The sequence below is a fragment of the Acanthochromis polyacanthus genome, chromosome 12 (assembly GCF_021347895.1).
Source record: "Acanthochromis polyacanthus isolate Apoly-LR-REF ecotype Palm Island chromosome 12, KAUST_Apoly_ChrSc, whole genome shotgun sequence".
Lineage (NCBI taxonomy): Eukaryota > Metazoa > Chordata > Actinopteri > Pomacentridae > Acanthochromis > Acanthochromis polyacanthus.
The window spans coordinates 32,661,998-32,681,181 of record NC_067124.1 but is presented as its reverse complement, the minus strand read 5'-3'; the positions used below and the strand labels follow the sequence as shown (position 1 = coordinate 32,681,181).

The window sequence follows — 19,184 nt, the reverse complement described above, 5'->3', positions numbered from 1 at the left end:
GTCGTCTTATGAGTTTATTGTTTCATTTCTCACAAATGCACCAAACAGCAGCACCGTGTGTGACTGCATGAGCGTGTCATGCAGGCTTAGTTGTAAGCGATAGTCTGGTCGATCCACTGGCGCAGGTAGGACACACGTGCATACACGGCAGGGGTGCGCACGTTGCAGTTAGAGGTTCCCCAGGACACAATACCCACAAGGGACCACATACTACCGCTCTGGCAAACCAGAGGGCCACCAGAGTCACCCTGGAATGAGATAAATACGTTTTTAAACATTTTTGCATTTAATGCATCTTGTCAACTGTGCAGCTTTGTCGGTTGGCACATTAGTTTCAAGCTAATGCAAAAACAGGAAACTGAAAATGAAGCAATTTTCAAGTTTAGAGGTGGAATCACTTTGGAAACGTTTCCTTTGAAAGCCATTAGCAATTTGCATTTGTGTGAGTTTTCTTGGAAATTGTACAAATGTCTGTTTCCACACATTATGCAAATCCTGAACTAACGTTTGAGCATATTATAATAGAATGTTCAAATTATTTCGGCTGTTTATTAATATCTGCTTCTGACTTTATTCATCAATCAATTGCTATCAAGAAATTACAATTCAAGTTCAGAAATTTCTCTGTGTAACCTAAAGATTACCTACATTTGTGATAAATTAATAATCACTCACAAATGCATAAAACAAACGTTTGCTAATTATTAATTGGTTCATGAACAATTACAATCCGCTCACTATTGTGAGGAATTGCTTACTTTTCCTGTAAATGTGTATTTCAGGCTTTGAAGTGGCTGTTACCTGACAGGAGGACACTCCAGAAGCACCAGCGCAGATCATGGCATCAGTGATTCTGTTATAACCCCAGTACTGCTTGCACTGAGCAGGGCTGAGCAGAGGCAGGGCAGTCTGCTGGAGGTAGCGAGGGCTCGCTGAGAACAGAAACGAAGTGAAGGTAAGGTTATCTGCACAACTAAATTTAAGGTGTGCTGGATACGTGGCAGTGAATGTTCTTTAATTTACCTTTGTGGAACCACAGCTGTATGTAAATGTGTAAATGTACTCTGCGTATAGGAAGCGATTCACTCACAAGTCTGTCCGGTTCTGCCCCAGCCGGTGGTGACACATTTGGTTCCAGAGGGGATGCTGGTGCTGGAGGAGGCCAAGCACACAGGAGACACACGGGAAGTCATTTGCACCGGGGAGCTCAGCTTCAGAAGCGTGATGTCATTGTTAAAGTTCTGGGTGTTGTAGAAGGGGTGAGTGATGGCCTGGATGGAGAGGTGAGGAAAAATCATACACAAATATAGTAATTTGCTTCACAAAGCAGGGTTCACAGTTTCATAACTAAATCTCTGATGTGTTCCGTTTCTCCTTACCTTGGCGATGTTCTTGACCTGAATTGGCTCGCTGTTGGACTGGCGGTCGTGCTCTCCCAGGATGACACGGTGGTTCATTGGGCTGAAGTAGAAAGAAATAGTCAGGCGAGTGATTACAGAGTGTTTTTAGTGTTTTATTGTGCGACACTTTAAGTTACTTACGACACACGGCAGTGAGCAGCAGTGACAACCCAGTACTGGTTGATCAGGGATCCTCCACAGAAGTGGAACCCTCTACCATCCTAGGATTGAGAAGATGTTCATTTAGGAGTAATTTTTGTCTTCTGAGTTAATTGAAAGTGTGTGACTGAAGCCAGAGGACAGCTGATGTGGAGTTTCTACCTGAAGTGAAACCTGCCAGGGCCAGGACCCAGACACAGCACTCTCCCCATTCACAATCTTGTTGTATCCGCTCACTCGGGGCGGGATGGAAGGCACTCCACACCCTGCGGCCCAGTGACACAACATAAAATAATGATCTAATTGACTCAAAATATGACATTTCTGCAAAAAGTATCAGGATATAATCTGTGTATAAGTGAACAAAATGTTGTTATTCATCAGACAATGAGAACAAAACCCACAATTACCACATCTCTCACACAACTTTTGCAATGATAGATGCATAGTATATCAGTAAATCTTAAGTCACTCACCCAGTGCAGAGGCCACAAGAGCAAAACAGCTAATGAGCAAGAACATGGCTGTGTCTCAGTCCAGATTCATGTCCCTGCGCTGGACACTGGCTTATATAGTGTAGACACACAACCCCCCACCTGCCCCAGTCTGGGAAAAGACCACCTGGTGAATGGTACCTCAGACAATTCATGACCACAATGGTTTTAGGACATAAACTGGTGCAGTACTACAGTATATTATTAATCACAGGCAACAACAACATGTCATGTTATTGACAATAAAAGGCTGTCTGCACCACATTCGATATGTTGGACTGTTTGAATTTTTGCTTGCATCTCAGTTTCAAACTGCACGCGAGAAGCAAACAAGAAGTAACAAATTGCACAGATGAACTTTTCCTCTCATTTAACAGATAATCTTGCTGTATTTAAGGTGTCAATATTTCCTGCACTGAGTAAGACTAGCTACTCTGCAGGAAGAAGATATTGATCTAAACCTCCGCTGGCCTGTTTGCAGAAACTGGTTTTACTTGCAAGATTCAACAGCTGCAAACTGAGCATGTGTGTGCATACCTTTTTATTAATGTATTATTGATCATGTTCTATGTGGTTGCTGAGAAATACAACAAATATAAATGACAAAATCACAAGAAAGACACAATGAAAGTTAAAGATTGCATTGCATCAGAATCTCATTGGGGATCTTTATTGAATAAATGTTTAGAAATTACAGACTTTGTAGGAGATGATGTGCAAATCATAAGTGGGGAGATCAATAAACATGTCACTGGATATTTGAAGTTTATGTGCGAGTGTCATATTTAATTGCTCAGATTAGCTAAATTTCTTTTCTAATGCTAACTGGATGTGCACTAGGTAAGAAAATACCTTTAAGACACTAAGTATATGTGAGTATATGAAATAAAGACACGGTCTGAAAAGTGTTTAGTCGACCTCCTCGATAGTCGGGCCAGAAGAGGAGCCACCTCCGGCTCCACCAGAAAAGCCACCAGGCATTCCTCCTGGCATTCCCTCAGGCATTCCTCCTGGCATACCGCCCTGGTATAGCTTGGAGATGATGGGGTTGCACACCTTCTCAAGTTCCTTCTGCTGGTGATCGTACTCCTCCTTTTCTGCCGTCTGTGTAACAGAAGGAGCAAATTATTCACTGTGACAGAAGATTTAATAGATGATTAGTTATCTACTGAATAAAAACAGTGCAAAGGGGAAGCGAGGAATTGCTTCACTATGATGACAAGATTTGAAACCCCGTTTCACAATGTGAGCTGAAGAGGAACCCCTGCACAGATCAGTGAAAGATTTTTTTTACCTGGTTCCTGTCCAGCCAAGCAATAACTTCATTGCACTTGTCCACAATGGTCTTTTTATCATCAGGGCTGATCTTGTCTTGGAGCTTCTCATCTTCTACAGTGCTCTTCATGTTGAAGGCCAGAGATTCGAGGGAATTCTTGGCTGTGACCTTATCTCTCTGGGCCTCATCCTCAACCCTGAACTGCTCTGCCTCTTGCACCATTCGCTCAATGTCCTCTTTGCTCAACCGCCCTATGAGATGATGAAATTCAAAGCTGTATTTATAGGTTTTCTCTGTTCATGCGTATCCTTCTTTAAGTGTTTATGCTAGAAAAACTTTTTCATGCTCCTGGATTTAAGAAGTATACCTTTGTCATTGGTGATGGTGATCTTGTTCTCCTTTCCGGTGCTTTTGTCCACTGCGGACACGTTGAGAATACCGTTGGCATCAATATCAAAGGTCACCTCAATCTGAGGGACTCCTCTGGGAGCAGGTGGAATACCAGTGAGTTCAAACTTCCCCAGGATATTATTATCCTTGGTCATGGCTCTCTCTCCTTCGTAAACCTGAAAACAGTTATTCACATTACATTCTGATGTATCAGTGAACATTTTGAGGAGCGCTTGTAACAGACGGGGGCAAATGTAGAATGAACTGTTGTCTAATACTTTAAGGTTGCTCTACCTGAATGAGCACACCAGGCTGGTTGTCTGAATAGGTGGTGAAGGTCTGGGTTTGCTTGGTGGGGATGGTGGTGTTCCTTTTGATAAGGACAGTCATTACTCCTCCAGCTGTCTCAATTCCCAGTGAAAGGGGCGTAACATCCAGCAGGAGCAGGTCCTGTACATTCTCAGACTTATCACCAGCCAAGATGGCTGCCTGCACAGCTGTAAAGAGTATTCAGATGGTGAATCCAATGTCTCAGTGACTGGAAAGCTTTTATAAATATGGAATAAGTTTAATCCTAGCTGCAGTAGAGACCTACCTGCACCATAGGCCACAGCCTCGTCAGGGTTGATGCTCTTGTTGAGGTCGCGACCATTGAAGAAGTCCTGCAGTAGCTTTTGAATCTTGGGGATACGTGTGGATCCACCCACTAGGACAATGTCATGGATCTGGGACTTGTCCATCTTGGCATCCCTCAGAGCCTTCTCCACAGGCTCCAGAGTTCCACGGAACAGGTCTGCATTGAGCTCTTCAAAACGGGCCCTGGTGATGGAAGTGTAGAAATCTGTACCTTCATAGAGGGAGTCGATCTCAATGCTGGCCTGAGTGCTGCTGGAGAGGGTGCGCTTGGCACGTTCACATGCTGTGCGCAGGCGACGCACAGCTCGCTTGTTGTTGTTGATTTCCTTCTTGAACTTGCGCTTGAACTCAGCAATGAAGTGGTTGACCATGCGGTTGTCAAAGTCCTCGCCACCCAAGTGTGTGTCACCAGCTGTGGACTTGACCTCAAAGATGCCATCCTCAATAGTCAGGATTGACACATCAAAAGTACCACCTCCGAGGTCAAAGATAAGGACATTACGCTCACCGCCAACCTGAAATAAACAGTACAGATTACTAAGATGAACATAAAATACGATAAGGTCACCATGTTAGAGTTTAACTACCTTTTTGTCCAGGCCATAAGCAATGGCTGCAGCAGTGGGCTCATTGATGATGCGCAGCACATTAAGGCCAGAGATGGTTCCAGCATCTTTGGTGGCTTGACGCTGGGAGTCATTGAAGTAAGCAGGAACAGTGATGACCGCATTGTTCACAGGCTGTAAAGATGGAGAGAACGTGAGTTAACAGTGCGTTTACACTATTCTACTGCAAACATGGAAAAAAACAGACAGGAGACATTTTCTCAAGGTATATTTTTATTACATTATAGATACAAGGAAACAGCAAAAAACACTAGGAAGTGTTTCCTGATGTCATTTCCATCATTTTAATGCCATAATAACTCGATGAGCCCCCAGTAGGGGGCAGAACCACGCCCATGCATGATACTCTGTATCAGTTTTGATCATCCTACGTATATCCCTTCCTACTTGATCTGCTGACTTCTAACTCCACAACTGAGCAGGGGACCTTAGACTGATCTTCAGTGCCAAGTTTGATTATCCAGACTTCAGCACTTGCAGAGATAGCTGACCGGACATACCCACCCACATATATACATACATACTTACCCAGCCAGATACCGAAGCGAATGCAGTAACCCCGCTGACGTACGTCAGGCGTGGTTAATAAACTGTTCGAGGTCAGTTCATGCATAGTGTTATACATTTACTGTTATCTACCTTGCCAAGGTAAGCTTCAGAGATCTCCTTCATTTTGATGAGGACCATTGAGGAAATCTCCTCAGGGAAGAAGGTCTTGATCTCACCCTTGTATTCAACCTCAACCTTGGGTTTGGACGAGTCATTCACAACCTTGAAAGGCCAGTGTTTCATGTCAGATTGCACCACGGCATCATCGAACTTGCGACCAATCAGACGCTTAGCATCTGAAGTAGATTTCGGGGGGGAAAAGCATACTGTTAGGTTAAATTCACAGCATATACACATTTAAATAATTAGCCTTTTTATCTACCAAAGGACCAGATGTTAGCAAGCTAAGGAGAATGGTTATTTTTGATTGCAAGGGATGATGCAGTTTTTACCAAAGACAGTGTTGGCTGGGTTCATGGCCACCTGGTTCTTGGCAGCATCTCCAATGAGTCTCTCCGTGTCTGTGAAGGCCACGTAGCTGGGTGTGGTCCTGTTTCCTTGGTCGTTGGCAATGATCTCCACTTTGCCATGTTGGAAAATGCCCACACAGGAATATGTGGTTCCCAGATCAATACCTACTGCTGGTCCTTTAGACATCTTGAATCAACAAAAGATACATGTTAATAATTGTAGCCCTTTTTTATTTTGGAGTGTAACCCAGTATTGGTGCACACACTTACTATTATCACTAAAGGATTGTTATTGTTTTTCTTTCTATTTGTCTTTTTTTGGTGGTTGGACTTAAAAAATGTGTTTATTTGTAGCCTATAAATGTGTATACACCAGCATGCTATGTACAGCTATATATATCTTGTTAGCATTTCCTATGGTGTACCTTTCACAGCTATTTACACAAGCCGAGATACACAGCCACGTGTTGCTGTCCATGTTATAGAGGTCTAAACCGCCTCCTGATACTGGAAACCAAATGACTGGACTATGTCTCAGTGTCCTTTAGTTCTCTGTCCACTCAGCTTCTCTCCTCCCTCAGCAACATAACATTAGAGTGTCTCAGTCAGGCTTTTTTAAATGTGATGTAGGCTACTGATCCTGCAATAGTGATCAGTGTGTCTATTTTCCGACAGCTGCCTCCAAATAGCTTGCGGTTACTATAATAAGTATCAGCATACCTATGTAGCAATGAATGGAAGATAGCTTAAACTTCAGAGATCATTTGTCAGAGACTCTTGAGCAAAACTTGCCTGGTTCCTTTTAAAACAAAGGGCTTAACAACCAAACATACACACAGAAATGTGCAGCTGGGAGGTTCAGTAACAAACATATTTGATTAGTGAAGAGGTCAACAAAAGCCTCTTGTTGTCACAGCTTGTGAGGGTGTGTTCTTACGAAATCATCAGGCCAAGGGTGGAATTAGATCATTTTTAGAAACAGAGAGAATATCACTGACTGGCAGAGCACAAAACAACTGAGATAAGCTTTTTTTCTTTTTCTGTAAATTTACAGGGTGAAACTGTGTTCCTTTCATGTCGCTAAACTAGTGCAGCCAGAGCATGTTATTGAATTTTCACTTGTTATCCAGTTGTGTAACACAGAGGAAAACATGCTGACAGTGCTTCTTCCTTCTGTCCTACATTCATATGTGCCTGTTTTACCATGGAAACGAATCATTGAAATTTCCCAGCCACATGCTGGATAGTTGCTAGGCTTTGTAGTTTTTCACAGGGCTTCAGTTTTGTCATGCCAACAGAAACCATGCAGGGAACCTCTCACTTTTGGCAGTTAGGCTTTGAAAGCAGTAAGCAAGACAGACTATGAAGCCAGGCCAGAGTGCAACACTTCCTTTCCACGAGGTTACCTTGTGCTGTTAGATGTTCGAGAGTTTACAGAGTTAAAGTGATGCTTTCTTTTCGCCCAGCACCGTCTGAGCTCCTCTCCAGCGCTCCTTTCCTTCTCCTAGCAGGCGGACCAAGAGGGTGAATGTCTCTGCTCCCCAGTGTATATAGAGCTCAGTGCAGGGAGAGCCCAATCAGGGTGTCAGGTGACGCCACCAGGGAAAGTTCTAGGGCCACGTTTCTTCTCGCTGACTAGATTTCCTTGAGAGAGAAAGGTTGCTATTCTTGTCGCTGAAGCCATCTGCTAGTGGAACTGAACAAAACAGGACTGCAAGAGAAAATGCAAAATGTGAAATCATAAGGGTTTCACTTAGGTTTCATTGTTCATTTGAAAACTGCTTTGAAATGGAAAAAGTAGTTCCTGAAAGTAGACACTGTTGCTCACATGCTCTATTGCCCAGGTTGTCAGGACCGAAATATGTTTATCATTGTGAGAAATCTCTTAGCCATGACTTAATTCAGCTATAAGTTCACATTATTGACTTTAGAATTTCAAATTGTTATCAGTGTTCTATTTTGTGTGTTTTTTTTAATAGAATCTCAATTGCTTGTATGAGAGTAAATGACCTACAAATCAAGTTTTAATGCATCAGTTAACACCGGAACAGAATCCGTCATGGATGCTTCCAGAAACTAGATTTTGGAGGTCAGAAAAACACTTTTATAGAGGTAGTGCTTCTCTGAGGAACTTTGCATGCCTAAATTACAATTTCGAAACATCTTTCTACTTAAATTTCACTTGTGGCTATTCTATGAGGATGGGCCTGGGATCTTTCTGCATGGAGTTTGCATGTTCTCCCTGTGCATGCGTGGGTTTTCTCCGGGCACTCCAGCTTCCTCCCTCAGTCCAAAAATATGCTGAGGTTAATCCATTATTCTAAATTGCCCGTAGGTGTGAATGTGAGAGTGATTGTATATGTAGCCCTGTGACAGACTGGTGACCTGTCCAGGGTGTCCCCTGCCTTCGCCCGAGTCAGCTGGAATAGGCTCCAGCACCCCCCGCGACCCTAGTGAGGATAAAGCGGTGTATAGAGAATGGATGGATGGATATTCTATGAGGGCACAGATTACTAAAAAGAGGAGCCTTTATTCAAAGCATAGAGAAAGTTATCTAGGTTATGAATACAAAAAATACAAAAACTGAGCATGAATATTACCAACACCTACTAAATAGTCTTCCAGTGGTTTTTTTTGTGTGTTTTCTTATATTGTGCGTGTTTTTCATTCTCTATTTAAAGACACAGTAGTGCATGGTCCCATTGCCAGAGTTCATCTATTCCTGTTACATAGGCCTCTCTGACGCATGTGCCTTCTGGCATTAAATATAACTGCAGTTCCTTACAGGCAGCACCTGTTGCGACACTCCACATCGTAGTATTTACACACTGCTAGCAGCTGAATATTGCATAACCTGCAAAAAACATCAGTTAAAGCTCTTCTTCTGAGGTAATGAAATATTAAGCTTCAGCGTTTAATGTTCATGGCAGTTCAGGAGAGCAAATAAAATGACTCACAGATGGTCACCTTTCATATAATAAATACTGTACAACAGCATAAAACAGATCACGTTTAAAATAAGCAGCCATCAGTGTGTTTCCCTCAGGGATTATAAGTCCTTAGCTATCAAATTACAGTTTCAGCCCGTGCAATCGGCTATTTAAATAACAGTCACTTCAAAACAAACAAGCTGCGGAGTTGATAGAAAAAGTCCTCGTTCTTGCTCCTGTATTCTCTGCAGCGTCCATTCATATAGTCCCAAGCACAGCGCTTGCAGTAGTTGTAGAAATGATACTCGGCATTCTTCAGCGTGCTGTTCAGGTCCAGCGTTCCCTGCAAGCTGCACAAAAGACAAAGTTCATCCATGCATTCACACTAATCAGCATATACACAAGTTCTATTTTGTTGCATGAGATATTTTTAATGTCTTAGCATAAAGTCAGACCTGCTGGCAAACTGGATGAGCTGGACGTCATCTCGACATTGCAGCAGCGCCTCTCTGTTCTCTAACAGGATGGCTGCACAGATGAAGAGCTCAAAGGTGAAGTCAGTGTTGACGGCCTGCAGCTCTGACTCTGAATTTTCTTCTGGAAACATCAAAGAGCAAAGATTTATCACTGTAAGATGTTTAATAGACTTAACTTTAGCTTTTTAGTTATTTTTCCACCTCTTCTCCTGGACTCACCTGTGCTGTATTTTCGGGTCAGTCTTTCCTGGTAACGAGCTCGGTCCACCTGTTGGGAGATGAGCTCCAGGTGGTCGCAGCTCAGGATCTCAAACAGACGCAGGGCATCTCTGTGTTCAAACTCCCTCTGGAAGCCCAACAGGAGCCACCTTACAGGACGAAAAACAGGTACACAGACATGACGAACATGTGCATGTGGGGGAAAAAGATGTTTAGATATAGTCAATAAATGCATACCTGTGGCAGAATGCGAGGCTCTCCATGCTGTCTTTGACCAAGTGAGTATAAAGAAGAGGGTCCAGTTCCTTCAACAAGGCTGCCTCCAGCTCTAAAACATATGCTTGAAATGAACTAATTTATAGACAAAACCGTCATTCCACACAGATCTTTAATTAGTTTAATTCTGGACCAAGATGTGTTCTTCTGTCTGAATGCCTGACCTACAATCAAATTTCTCTTGTTCTGGAATTAGGTTAGTCCAGGCAATCTGTACCAAATTTTAGGTTTCATTTTAAATTTTTTTATCAAAAATTTAGTACATTTGTACAGTTTGGGATCCTGAACATTTTCAGAAATTAACACAGACCATCAAAATATATTAACATATGTTTTGATGGTCTTAAAACTTTGCAGCTGCATGGATCACCGCTGGGAGCTTTGCAGATGTAAAAGAAAGCCTAACTGAACTGTACAGCTCTGCATCAATGTGGTAGATGATGTGAAGAATAGGCTCAGCAACAACAAAGCAATTGAACTTGTGCTGCTGAAACACATTTTGTCCAGTAAATCTTTCCTCTGCTCCCTAATTTGAACATTCTAAGGTTATACTGAATATTGTTCTCCTCTATAGAGTCGGTGTTTTTTAGGATTAACCAACAAAAGAAGCTCATAAAACTCGAGACAACATAAATGCCATGGACAAAATATTCTGAAGTCCAGCCTAGAATCTCAGATAATGTGATTTCCTTCTCGTGTCTTTGAATATTCTTCACATGAGCAGTTTATAATGTTGTATATAGTATCACTGTAATCACAGACCATCACAACATATGGACAGATCTCAGCTTTTTTCTGTCTTATCTTATTTGTTTCTGGAGATATGATTTAAAAAAAACAACATAATTTGGTACAAGTGACATTTTTTTTTCATAAATCACCTGGACTAAGTTTTCAGTGTCTTTATTTTTCCACTAGAGCTCCCAAATATTTAACAACATGCTTCACAGTGCAAAAGTTTTAGGCACTTTGGATGCTTCACTAAAATATTTTTTTCATATCTTCTGCTTTACTAAGCCAATAAAAAAAGAAACATTCCTCTTGTATATTTTCTATAACGGGTGGAGCCCTGTGCTTGAATAGTATTCATAACAAACAGGTGCTTATGAAAAACAATAATATGCAAGTTGAAGCAAAATTATTAAGTGAAACAGAAAGATGCATATGAGGGAAACTGGTGGTCAGTCACTTGATTAAAGTGAAGTTGCTGTTTCATCTAAAAAGTTGGTCATGGTGCTCACACAGGCAGAATTTTCAGCTCATTTATATTATGTAGAACATTACAAAAACTAGGGTGCAAAAATCACTAGCAGGTACTCTGGACTGAGTCAAAATCTGAAATATTTGGCTCCAACATGACACAGGTTGTTTGCTAATGTCCTGGAGAGCTCAACATGAATGTGTGTTGTAGCATTTGTAGGAAAAACATTTGCATTTCTTCTTGATATTCCCACCTATTTTCCTGTGCAGACCATCAGCCCTGAAGTCTCTGGAGAATTTCTCCATGTAGCAAGAAAAACTCCAGAAAGTGTCGACCTCAGAGTCCAGAACCTCCAGGAAGCGGCTGCACAGGTCGTTCATTCCCTGAGCGTAAGTGACCTCTGGATTTAACAGTCGAGACAGAAGGGACGTTAGCCTCTCTGATGGCAAAACAACCTGTGAGTTAATAAACCTGAGATGGGCTCAGTCTGGCTCTTTACCTGGATGAAAAGCAGCATAAGTGATGAGGACGTCTCTCAACACCAACAGATTGCCTAAACCTTCGTCCCTGCAGACACACAGAAATTATGAGTATGGTAAAAGCACAATTATTTGATGTGAAATATATGCAGTCTGCTGTTGTAAAGCCTCTACAGTCACGAAGAAATTAACGGGCGCAATGTTTTTGCTTGTGCAACCACCAAAAGGCAGAACTGCTTCTAATTCCAAGTAATATTGCAGCAGTTTCAGAGGTTTTCTAGCTGATACCAGTTTACAGGCATTACTCGAGCTTTCACACCATAAATTTAAAGCTTCCCATTGTTTATTTTTATGTCATCTACATTATTTCTGTATTCTGTGTATTTCCGTTTACCTCAGCTCAGACCTCTACTTTCTTTTTTTCTGACTAACCAACATCTTCCTAGATTGACTCATCGAAAAGGTGGGCAACCTGACAGCTGAGTGATTAGGACACGTGGTGCAGAATCCGTTGAGCAATGAGTTCTCGGTTCTAGGGAGTGGCTGATTATGAGCCTGAAGTAATTATCTGATCTGATCTTAAGTTCATCTGCGTTGTTATTTCAACTAATTCAAAAGAAAAGAAGTTAAGCTTCCTTCAGGGCTGCTGTAACCACTTCTTTCAGTCTGTAGTCACCACACTGTGGTCTCAAGTAATGTACCGATCAAAAAGTCTGTCAACGCTGAAGGATAAATGCTTAGGTTTTGCGTTGAAGTGTGTGTTATTCTAAATTTTGACACCAGGAATTTCATTTTTGCTGGTTCCAAATACCATTTAGTCATCTCCCTAAATGGAAATAATTGGCTTCTGTATGATGTATGATGAAGAAAAAAAGCATATCCTGATTTCATTCATGGTCGGCTCAAACCCTCACTGCGTGTCATTCTCCTGCTCTCTTTTCCAACATTTTGTCTCTCTCTACTGTCACTGTTCAACAAAAATATCAAATGCCCCCATAAAGTGTTTGCATTAACGGGTACAAAATGACGATGCTCTGTGAATAGCTGGTTGTAAATCATTTTATGCATTATGTTTGCAGACTTTTAGGGGTTCTTAAAGAAATTTCAAGTGTTGTGCAGCAACACTGAAACATGATTCCTAATTTGCGGGAATAAGATGGTGGTAGTTGTTAAGAGCTGAATGCGGCACTTGGTAATAAAGCCAAAAGTACTTGTAAAATGAATCTTTTAGCTGCTGTAACCCTCTGATCTTCAAGTGGTTTCTGGGTGTGCTAGTTTCTGTCCTTTTTAGTCACTGTGGGCTCATTTTTCACTCCAATATACCTTTATGAAAACGGCACAACAGCAAGCTATATAATGCCATAAATCATTCTAAAAGCAGAAAAACTAAGCTTCATTATTGGTTTAGTTATTTTCCACAAAAAAAAAAAAAGTTTAAAGCTAGAATTAACACGCAGAACACCAGTACTGAAGAAAACTTCATGCTGTAGATGTTTGACAGCTTTTAGAACATTTACATTTTTATCTCTGCTTGTCCCCTTTCTGCTCTGGGGAAACAACCTGCAATTCAGCAAAAAAGTCCCTTGATTTTTGTCACATGACTATTGGTTGAAGCTGAGTCATGAGTTCAGAAAGTTCAACTTGTGGCTGCTGACCCATATTTTAAATATTGTATAAAACACCACAGGCTGACAATAACTTACTGGTAGTAGCTCAGGTCCCTGTTGGTTCGGGGCACATCCTTGTCAATGATTCGTATCGCTTCCTGCAGTTCCTCATTGTCAAATGTGACCCGCTCAAATAAAATCTGGTGAGAGAAGGAAAATGTAGAGACAATCACTGTAAACTTGACTAATATTGATTGAGATATCAGTGTCGTCACCTTCCGTGGAGCTGATATTTTTGAAAAACATGGCACTTCTTTAAATTCCACTTTGCTCTTGCACTGGAAATTGTAAGATTAAAGCAAGGATTTGATATGTTTTGTGGATTTTAAAAGTTCCAAGAGAAGTTTAGCCATCAGAATGCAACAGTTGTTGGTAACGGCACTGGATTTTTCTTTTATGGGTGAACAATATTCCAATCTTTATGTGTTAGTAGACTTTGATCAATGCTCTGCTATTGTGTATTTTACTTTGAGGTGTCTGCGTAGTTACTGCAATGGCTACTTTTTGATTTTGTGGATGCACATTGGGATTCAGCACTTTAAAGCAGGTACATCAGGTTTGTTTAATGGTAAGAGGGAGTCACCTGCCTGTTCAGTGTCACGTAGTCAGGGCCTTGATGCAGACACTGACCTGACGTACGGTGATTATAAAATGTATTCACACTCCTTGGAAGTTTTTCCGTTTTATTGCTTTTCAACATTGAATCACTGCCAACTTAGTTAAGCTTTTGCTGATGACAGTTAACTTTTAGAAAGCCTCTTTAGTGTCAAGGTGAAAACAGATATTTCCAGAGTGCTTGCATAAGAATTCACCCACTTCATTACAGCGCTGAGAGTGTGTGGCTCAGTCTCAAACTACAATTTTACCCCATTCTTCTGTGCAAAGCTGCTCAGCAAGTTGCATAGGGATTGTGAGTGAGAAGCTCTTCTGAAGTCCAGCCACACTATCTCAGCTGGATAGAGGTCTCTACTGTGACTTTACTCAGTGTTGAAAAGCACTACAAGCAGAAACAGGTCATGATGGGTGAATATTTTTAGAGTGTTGTGGATTCAAGGAGTTGGTCCTGTTACTCACACACGCATTTATCTTGTATACTGTCCTAGACTGTTTGCTCTGCTTGTTATTGCAGTAATATCCACCATCATTTTGGTTGCAGATGTTTTTTGGTGCACAAGTTGGAGGAATGTGCAATATTGGCAGAGATTCTGTGTCAGGGATTGGTAAGAACCTTATTAGCCTTACTAGGACTGCAATCTAAGGACAAGGTGGCTCGAAATGCAATGCCAATTTCAGCTGTGAATTAACATTGCAATATCAGTGTATATCGACAGAATCACTTTTTTTTTTTTTTTTTTTTTTACAAGAGGGGGTTTTACAACCCTCTGGGAAGACTAATTCCTGCAGAAGTCGACTGGATTTACTGCATAATGTGGTAGAAGTCAGCCAGTCTCCCTCTCTTTCCTCTGGTTTCCACCTTGTTTGGTTACATTTTGAATGTACTTTCTTTAATGTTCTGCAAAATTAACTTATTTATAGGTACAACTCATGTGTAGCCTCCCCGCCTTTGCCAAACTTTCACCTGAGTTGCAACGACACACTCGTTACGTGGTTTAACACTTCAGCTAGCACTAAAAGGGCAAGAGATGCCAAAGTAAATAGATGACAAACAGTTTGCTTAACCAAATTAGATCCGGCTGTGTCATTTCCCCAAACACACTCCACTACTTCCACTTTACAAAGCTGATCTTTTCCCTTCTGCTAAGGCCAAAGTGAAGATTTTGAATAGAACTAAAGAAATCTAACACAACCAGGTTAGATTCAGACAAATGTACACGTAAAATAGAACAGACAGAGATTGCAATTTGAAGATTTAATGGCTCTAACCTGTGCTTGAAGCTTCAGGAACGCCTGCCTGTCCCAGACCTCCTCACAATGGTAGCGGGTCTGCTGCAGGACCTGAGTCTGTCTTACGTCAAAGTACCGGACAGCTGCCACCAACTCAGCTGGATCAAATGGTCATAGATGTTAAAAAAGAAACAGAGAGCGGGGCAGTCAAACAGGAAAAGAAAGAAATGCAAACAAAAATGAAAGTCTGGGCCTTTACCGTCAGTGCCGTTGAGGTGCATCCGTACGGCTGAAGGTAGAAACTGCTGCCACTTTCTCTTCATAACGCGGTAACGTACGACCAACTGCTCCTGCAGCAGAGAGCGCTCCAAAGGTGTCGAGCTGCACGGGTACATCCCGAAGAGAAAACGCCATGCCAGGCCACGCTCAGACTGAGGGACGCCACCTAGACAGGGAATGAAGAGCAAATTTAGAGTCAAATACATATAAATAAAGCACATTTGGATCCCACAGTAGCTCAATCGGTTGAGCAGGTGACGCATGAACAGGTGCTTAAGTCCTCAACATGGAGGATATAGATCAAGTCTGACCTTTCCCTACTTTTCCTGTCTTTCTGCAGTAAAGGGAAAAGGCCAAAATATAACCTTCAAAAAGTATGAAGCACATTTTAAAGCAGCAAGAGTTGAACCAAAGTGTTGGAGGCAATAAAACACAATGACGACTAGTCAAATGCGAATACAAGAAGACAATAAACAATACGATTAAAAGCTGCAACACAACAAAAGATTGTGTCAGGAAGTCAAGAGGTGGAGCGGCTTTAAAGTTTGAGCAGTTCTTACTATAAAAGGTAAACTGTTCCTGAGATTAGGAGCCACTGCAAAGGCTCGACTGCCTCTGTTTTTGTGGCATCTGATTGCTCGACCTCTAACCAGAGTATGAAGATTTAAGGGTTCTGCTAAAAAAGGTGGAGCCAACCCTTTTGAAACTTTCAAAAACAAATAACAACGTCTTAAAATCAATCCTGAAATGCACAGAAAGCCAGATGGGGGAAGTGGGAAGTGATCACACTTTCATTTTCCTGTTAGAAGAGGAGCAGCTGCATTTTGGAGCAGCCGCAAAGACGACTGATCCACACCTGCACAGACAATCTGTCAGCTTTCAAAAAAGGCATGATTTTTTTTTCCTTTGAGAGAGATCTGCTTTTATCGTGGCTAAAACTTCTAACTGAAACAAGCAATGTTTGATCACTGAGCTGAATGAGCCCTGAATAGAAATGAAAAAGGAACAGAGAGGAAAACTTTGTCAAAACGTTGCTGATCCACATTATAAACTCTGAACTTTCGCCTCCATTCACAGGATTTTGAGATGTCTTATGTAATGTCTCGCACTGCAGGTTTCTTTAATCTTTCTTTTCCATGTTTTGTCGAGAAGGAAAGTGCATAAAGGTCAGAGGGTCGCTAAAAAGGGAGGGTGAATTCCACATTCCTGCTCATAGATGACTGATCCAATGTGATGTTTTCACAGAAAGAACTTCTCTGTGAAAACCTGAAGAAATCTGGCCAATCATGGTGTCTGATATTGTGTCTTGTAAAACAGAAACCATTGCTGGAAATCTAATCCTCACACACTTCACTGATGTTTTTTTATTTTGTGGTCTGTTGATTCCCATGTGATTTTATTCCTCTTGTTCTCATCTCTAAACGATGCCCGTGTAGTCACGCTGCAGTTCTTTGCTCCAGGGAGGCCTGATTAGACAATGAGATGTTTGATTTTAGAGAAGAGTTTGTTCGACTGAGACTCAGCTGACGTCCTGGATCTGGACTCTTCTGGTCAGAAAAAGTCTTGCAGCACAGCAGAATGACAAGAATATTCTCCTAGATGCTATAGCCACATGCTTAATATTATGTTCTAGAGATCTAATTACAACAACTTTCCGAACGCATAAAAGTCCTGACTGTGTCCTCAGTGAGCTGCTGAATCAATACAGAGAGGCACAATAACCCTTTAAACTATTAAATTATCGGGATTAGTCAAGACTTTATATTGCTAAATGAGCATTAAGGGATTACTTATGATTTCTTTTTGCCATGCTGTGACCTCGAAATCATTAGTCTTTGAGGGATTAAGTTCAAATGTCATCACTGACAAAGAATTCATGTTTCATGCAAAAGTGCATGAAAAGCAGTGAAACAGAGCTCAGTACATTTACTCAAGTGCCGTGCTTCAGTATAAAATCAAGGTACTTGCATTTTATTTAAGTGTTTCCATTTTTTGCAGCTTTCTACTTCATCCCCACAACATCGCATGAGGCATATATTGCACTGTTTACTCATAACATTTTCTAAAACTGATTGTTGGAAAACATGCTGATTTTCAAGCATTTTCCTACTTGCTAGGTGAAATAAACTTGGTTAAGATGGAAAATGCATCATCACAAGTATGAAAACGGGGCTGTTTTTCCAAGCTGATGTAAAAATTTTTAGAGGTATGCGGTTCTAACAGGGTGATGCAGCAGAATATGATGCACTGCTATAGATACAGTGTGTAAAGTATTAAAATTTAGCTCAACCTTAACCTCAACAGCTACAAAAGTAAAAGTGAACATACACATTAATGTCACAAGAATTTATATATATATATATATATATATATATATATATATATAAATAAAACATCACATATAACAGTAACACTAACACTGTCAGGGACCATTTTACTGCTGCACAATGAGTACTTTCACTTCTAATATTTGAAGCACATGTTGCATATGATACCTGCATTATTTTTACTTCAGTTAAATGTTTACTTTTACTTAAATGAAGTACCCGTTCTGCCACTGTGCATGAATGAAGATTAAGTTTGCCATATTATACACACTGCACACCTGCAAGCAATCAAGCAGGTGCAGGTGATTTGTGATTAAACGCTATTTTACCGTCTGCATAGCAATTAATGGAACAATTACATGCACTTTGGGTGTATCCAAACATAGATGCAGATTCCAAAAACGTCTGCATTTGTGCCTCTAATAAAAAGCTGAAAAGCCTCTATAACGTTTGTGCCTAAATTTAGTGTTTTCTTCGCTCTAAGGACGACTGCGCCATGAACCAATGCAGAAAAGGTGCGTAAAAATCCAACAGGTTGTATGAATTTATGTGTTTGATGCTTAAAATGCGCGCAGACCTGTGTCCAAATGCAACCCAAAAGTAAAGGATATTTAATTTGACAGGTAGATGGACCGTTTTTGAAGATGTGCATCCTCAGCCGTGACTCGTCGACCCTCCCCTCTGCGTCCATGACTCCAGGTAAGGTGAGACGCGCGGCGCACAGAGCCGGACTGCTGAACGCTGCTACTCTCCTCTGAGAGCGGTCGGAGCTCGTCTCTTCTCCCGCTGCCCGCTGTGGATTCCTGTTTTTTAGATCTGCCATGTGAGTTTTGGCCACCACACCGCGCTCAGGTGAAGAAAAGTCGAGCCGCATCCACAGAATAACAGCAGACAACCGAGTATCACATCGTTCCGTTGCAGCCGAATGCGCAATAAACAAAGCGTCTCTTCCCAAAACGCATTTCCCCAGAGCTGAAATCAGCCGACACTCATTCCTGATCGTTCCAGATCACCAAAACCTCGTCGAATTAAATATCAGCAAACCATTTCCAGCTCCGTGGACTTTCATTCGGCCATCTGGGAGTCACATGACCGCACCTTGGCGATCCCACTTTGACCCACATTCCAGGTGGAGTCCGGACTCAAAGTGCCAAAGAAGTTCACTACTTTTGCGAGAAAGTCTCACCCCATCTAGTGGAGTTATTCAACAACATCCGGTTTTCCGGAAGGATTTGACAAATGTAGCCTCCAAAATAAATCAAACGGACGAGGGTTTTGGATTCTATTTAGGTGGAGCCAGACAACTGGGGTGGAAAGGCTGAGAGTGTTTTTTTTTTTTTAATCCCTCAGGAAATATGCAGGCCAAATAGTCTTTTTTTTTTTTTTTTTTTGTCAGTCACTCTTATTATTTGCCAGCAGAACTGCCACGGAAGTACATGAGAACTCATACACTGTATAATACGATTTTTATGTTGAAGGATTCAA

At 41.4% G+C, this 19,184-nt stretch overlaps 3 protein-coding genes across 3 annotated transcripts; all 3 read right to left on the bottom strand.

The window, feature by feature from the left end:
- Positions 1-5: 5 nt before the first annotated feature.
- LOC110956622 (chymotrypsin-like protease CTRL-1) lies at positions 6-2,614 on the bottom strand. Its single transcript, XM_022202235.2, has 7 exons — positions 2,036-2,614; positions 1,722-1,825; positions 1,542-1,621; positions 1,380-1,461; positions 1,091-1,271; positions 802-932; positions 6-248 (listed from the first exon to the last, which is right to left on the bottom strand). The coding sequence occupies exons 1-7, from the start codon at positions 2,079-2,081 to the stop codon at positions 87-89; spliced, it is 786 nt and encodes a 261-aa protein (XP_022057927.1). The 5' UTR covers positions 2,082-2,614; the 3' UTR covers positions 6-86.
- Positions 2,615-2,691: 77 nt separating this feature from the next.
- Positions 2,692-7,585, bottom strand: hsc70 (heat shock cognate 70). Its single transcript, XM_022202233.2, has 9 exons — positions 7,407-7,585; positions 5,983-6,187; positions 5,621-5,826; positions 4,943-5,095; positions 4,315-4,870; positions 4,014-4,216; positions 3,697-3,895; positions 3,348-3,580; positions 2,692-3,157 (listed from the first exon to the last, which is right to left on the bottom strand). The coding sequence occupies exons 2-9, from the start codon at positions 6,185-6,187 to the stop codon at positions 2,963-2,965; spliced, it is 1,950 nt and encodes a 649-aa protein (XP_022057925.1). The 5' UTR covers positions 7,407-7,585; the 3' UTR covers positions 2,692-2,962.
- Positions 7,586-8,510: 925 nt separating this feature from the next.
- On the bottom strand, positions 8,511-19,006 carry si:dkey-238d18.4 (TBC1 domain family member 15). The gene is made up of 10 exons (XM_022202234.2): positions 18,333-19,006; positions 15,353-15,538; positions 15,133-15,251; positions 13,285-13,388; positions 11,602-11,669; positions 11,356-11,502; positions 9,863-9,953; positions 9,626-9,774; positions 9,386-9,527; positions 8,511-9,280 (listed from the first exon to the last, which is right to left on the bottom strand). The coding sequence occupies exons 1-10, from the start codon at positions 18,571-18,573 to the stop codon at positions 9,112-9,114; spliced, it is 1,416 nt and encodes a 471-aa protein (XP_022057926.2). The 5' UTR covers positions 18,574-19,006; the 3' UTR covers positions 8,511-9,111.
- Between the last annotated feature and the right edge of the window lie 178 nt (positions 19,007-19,184).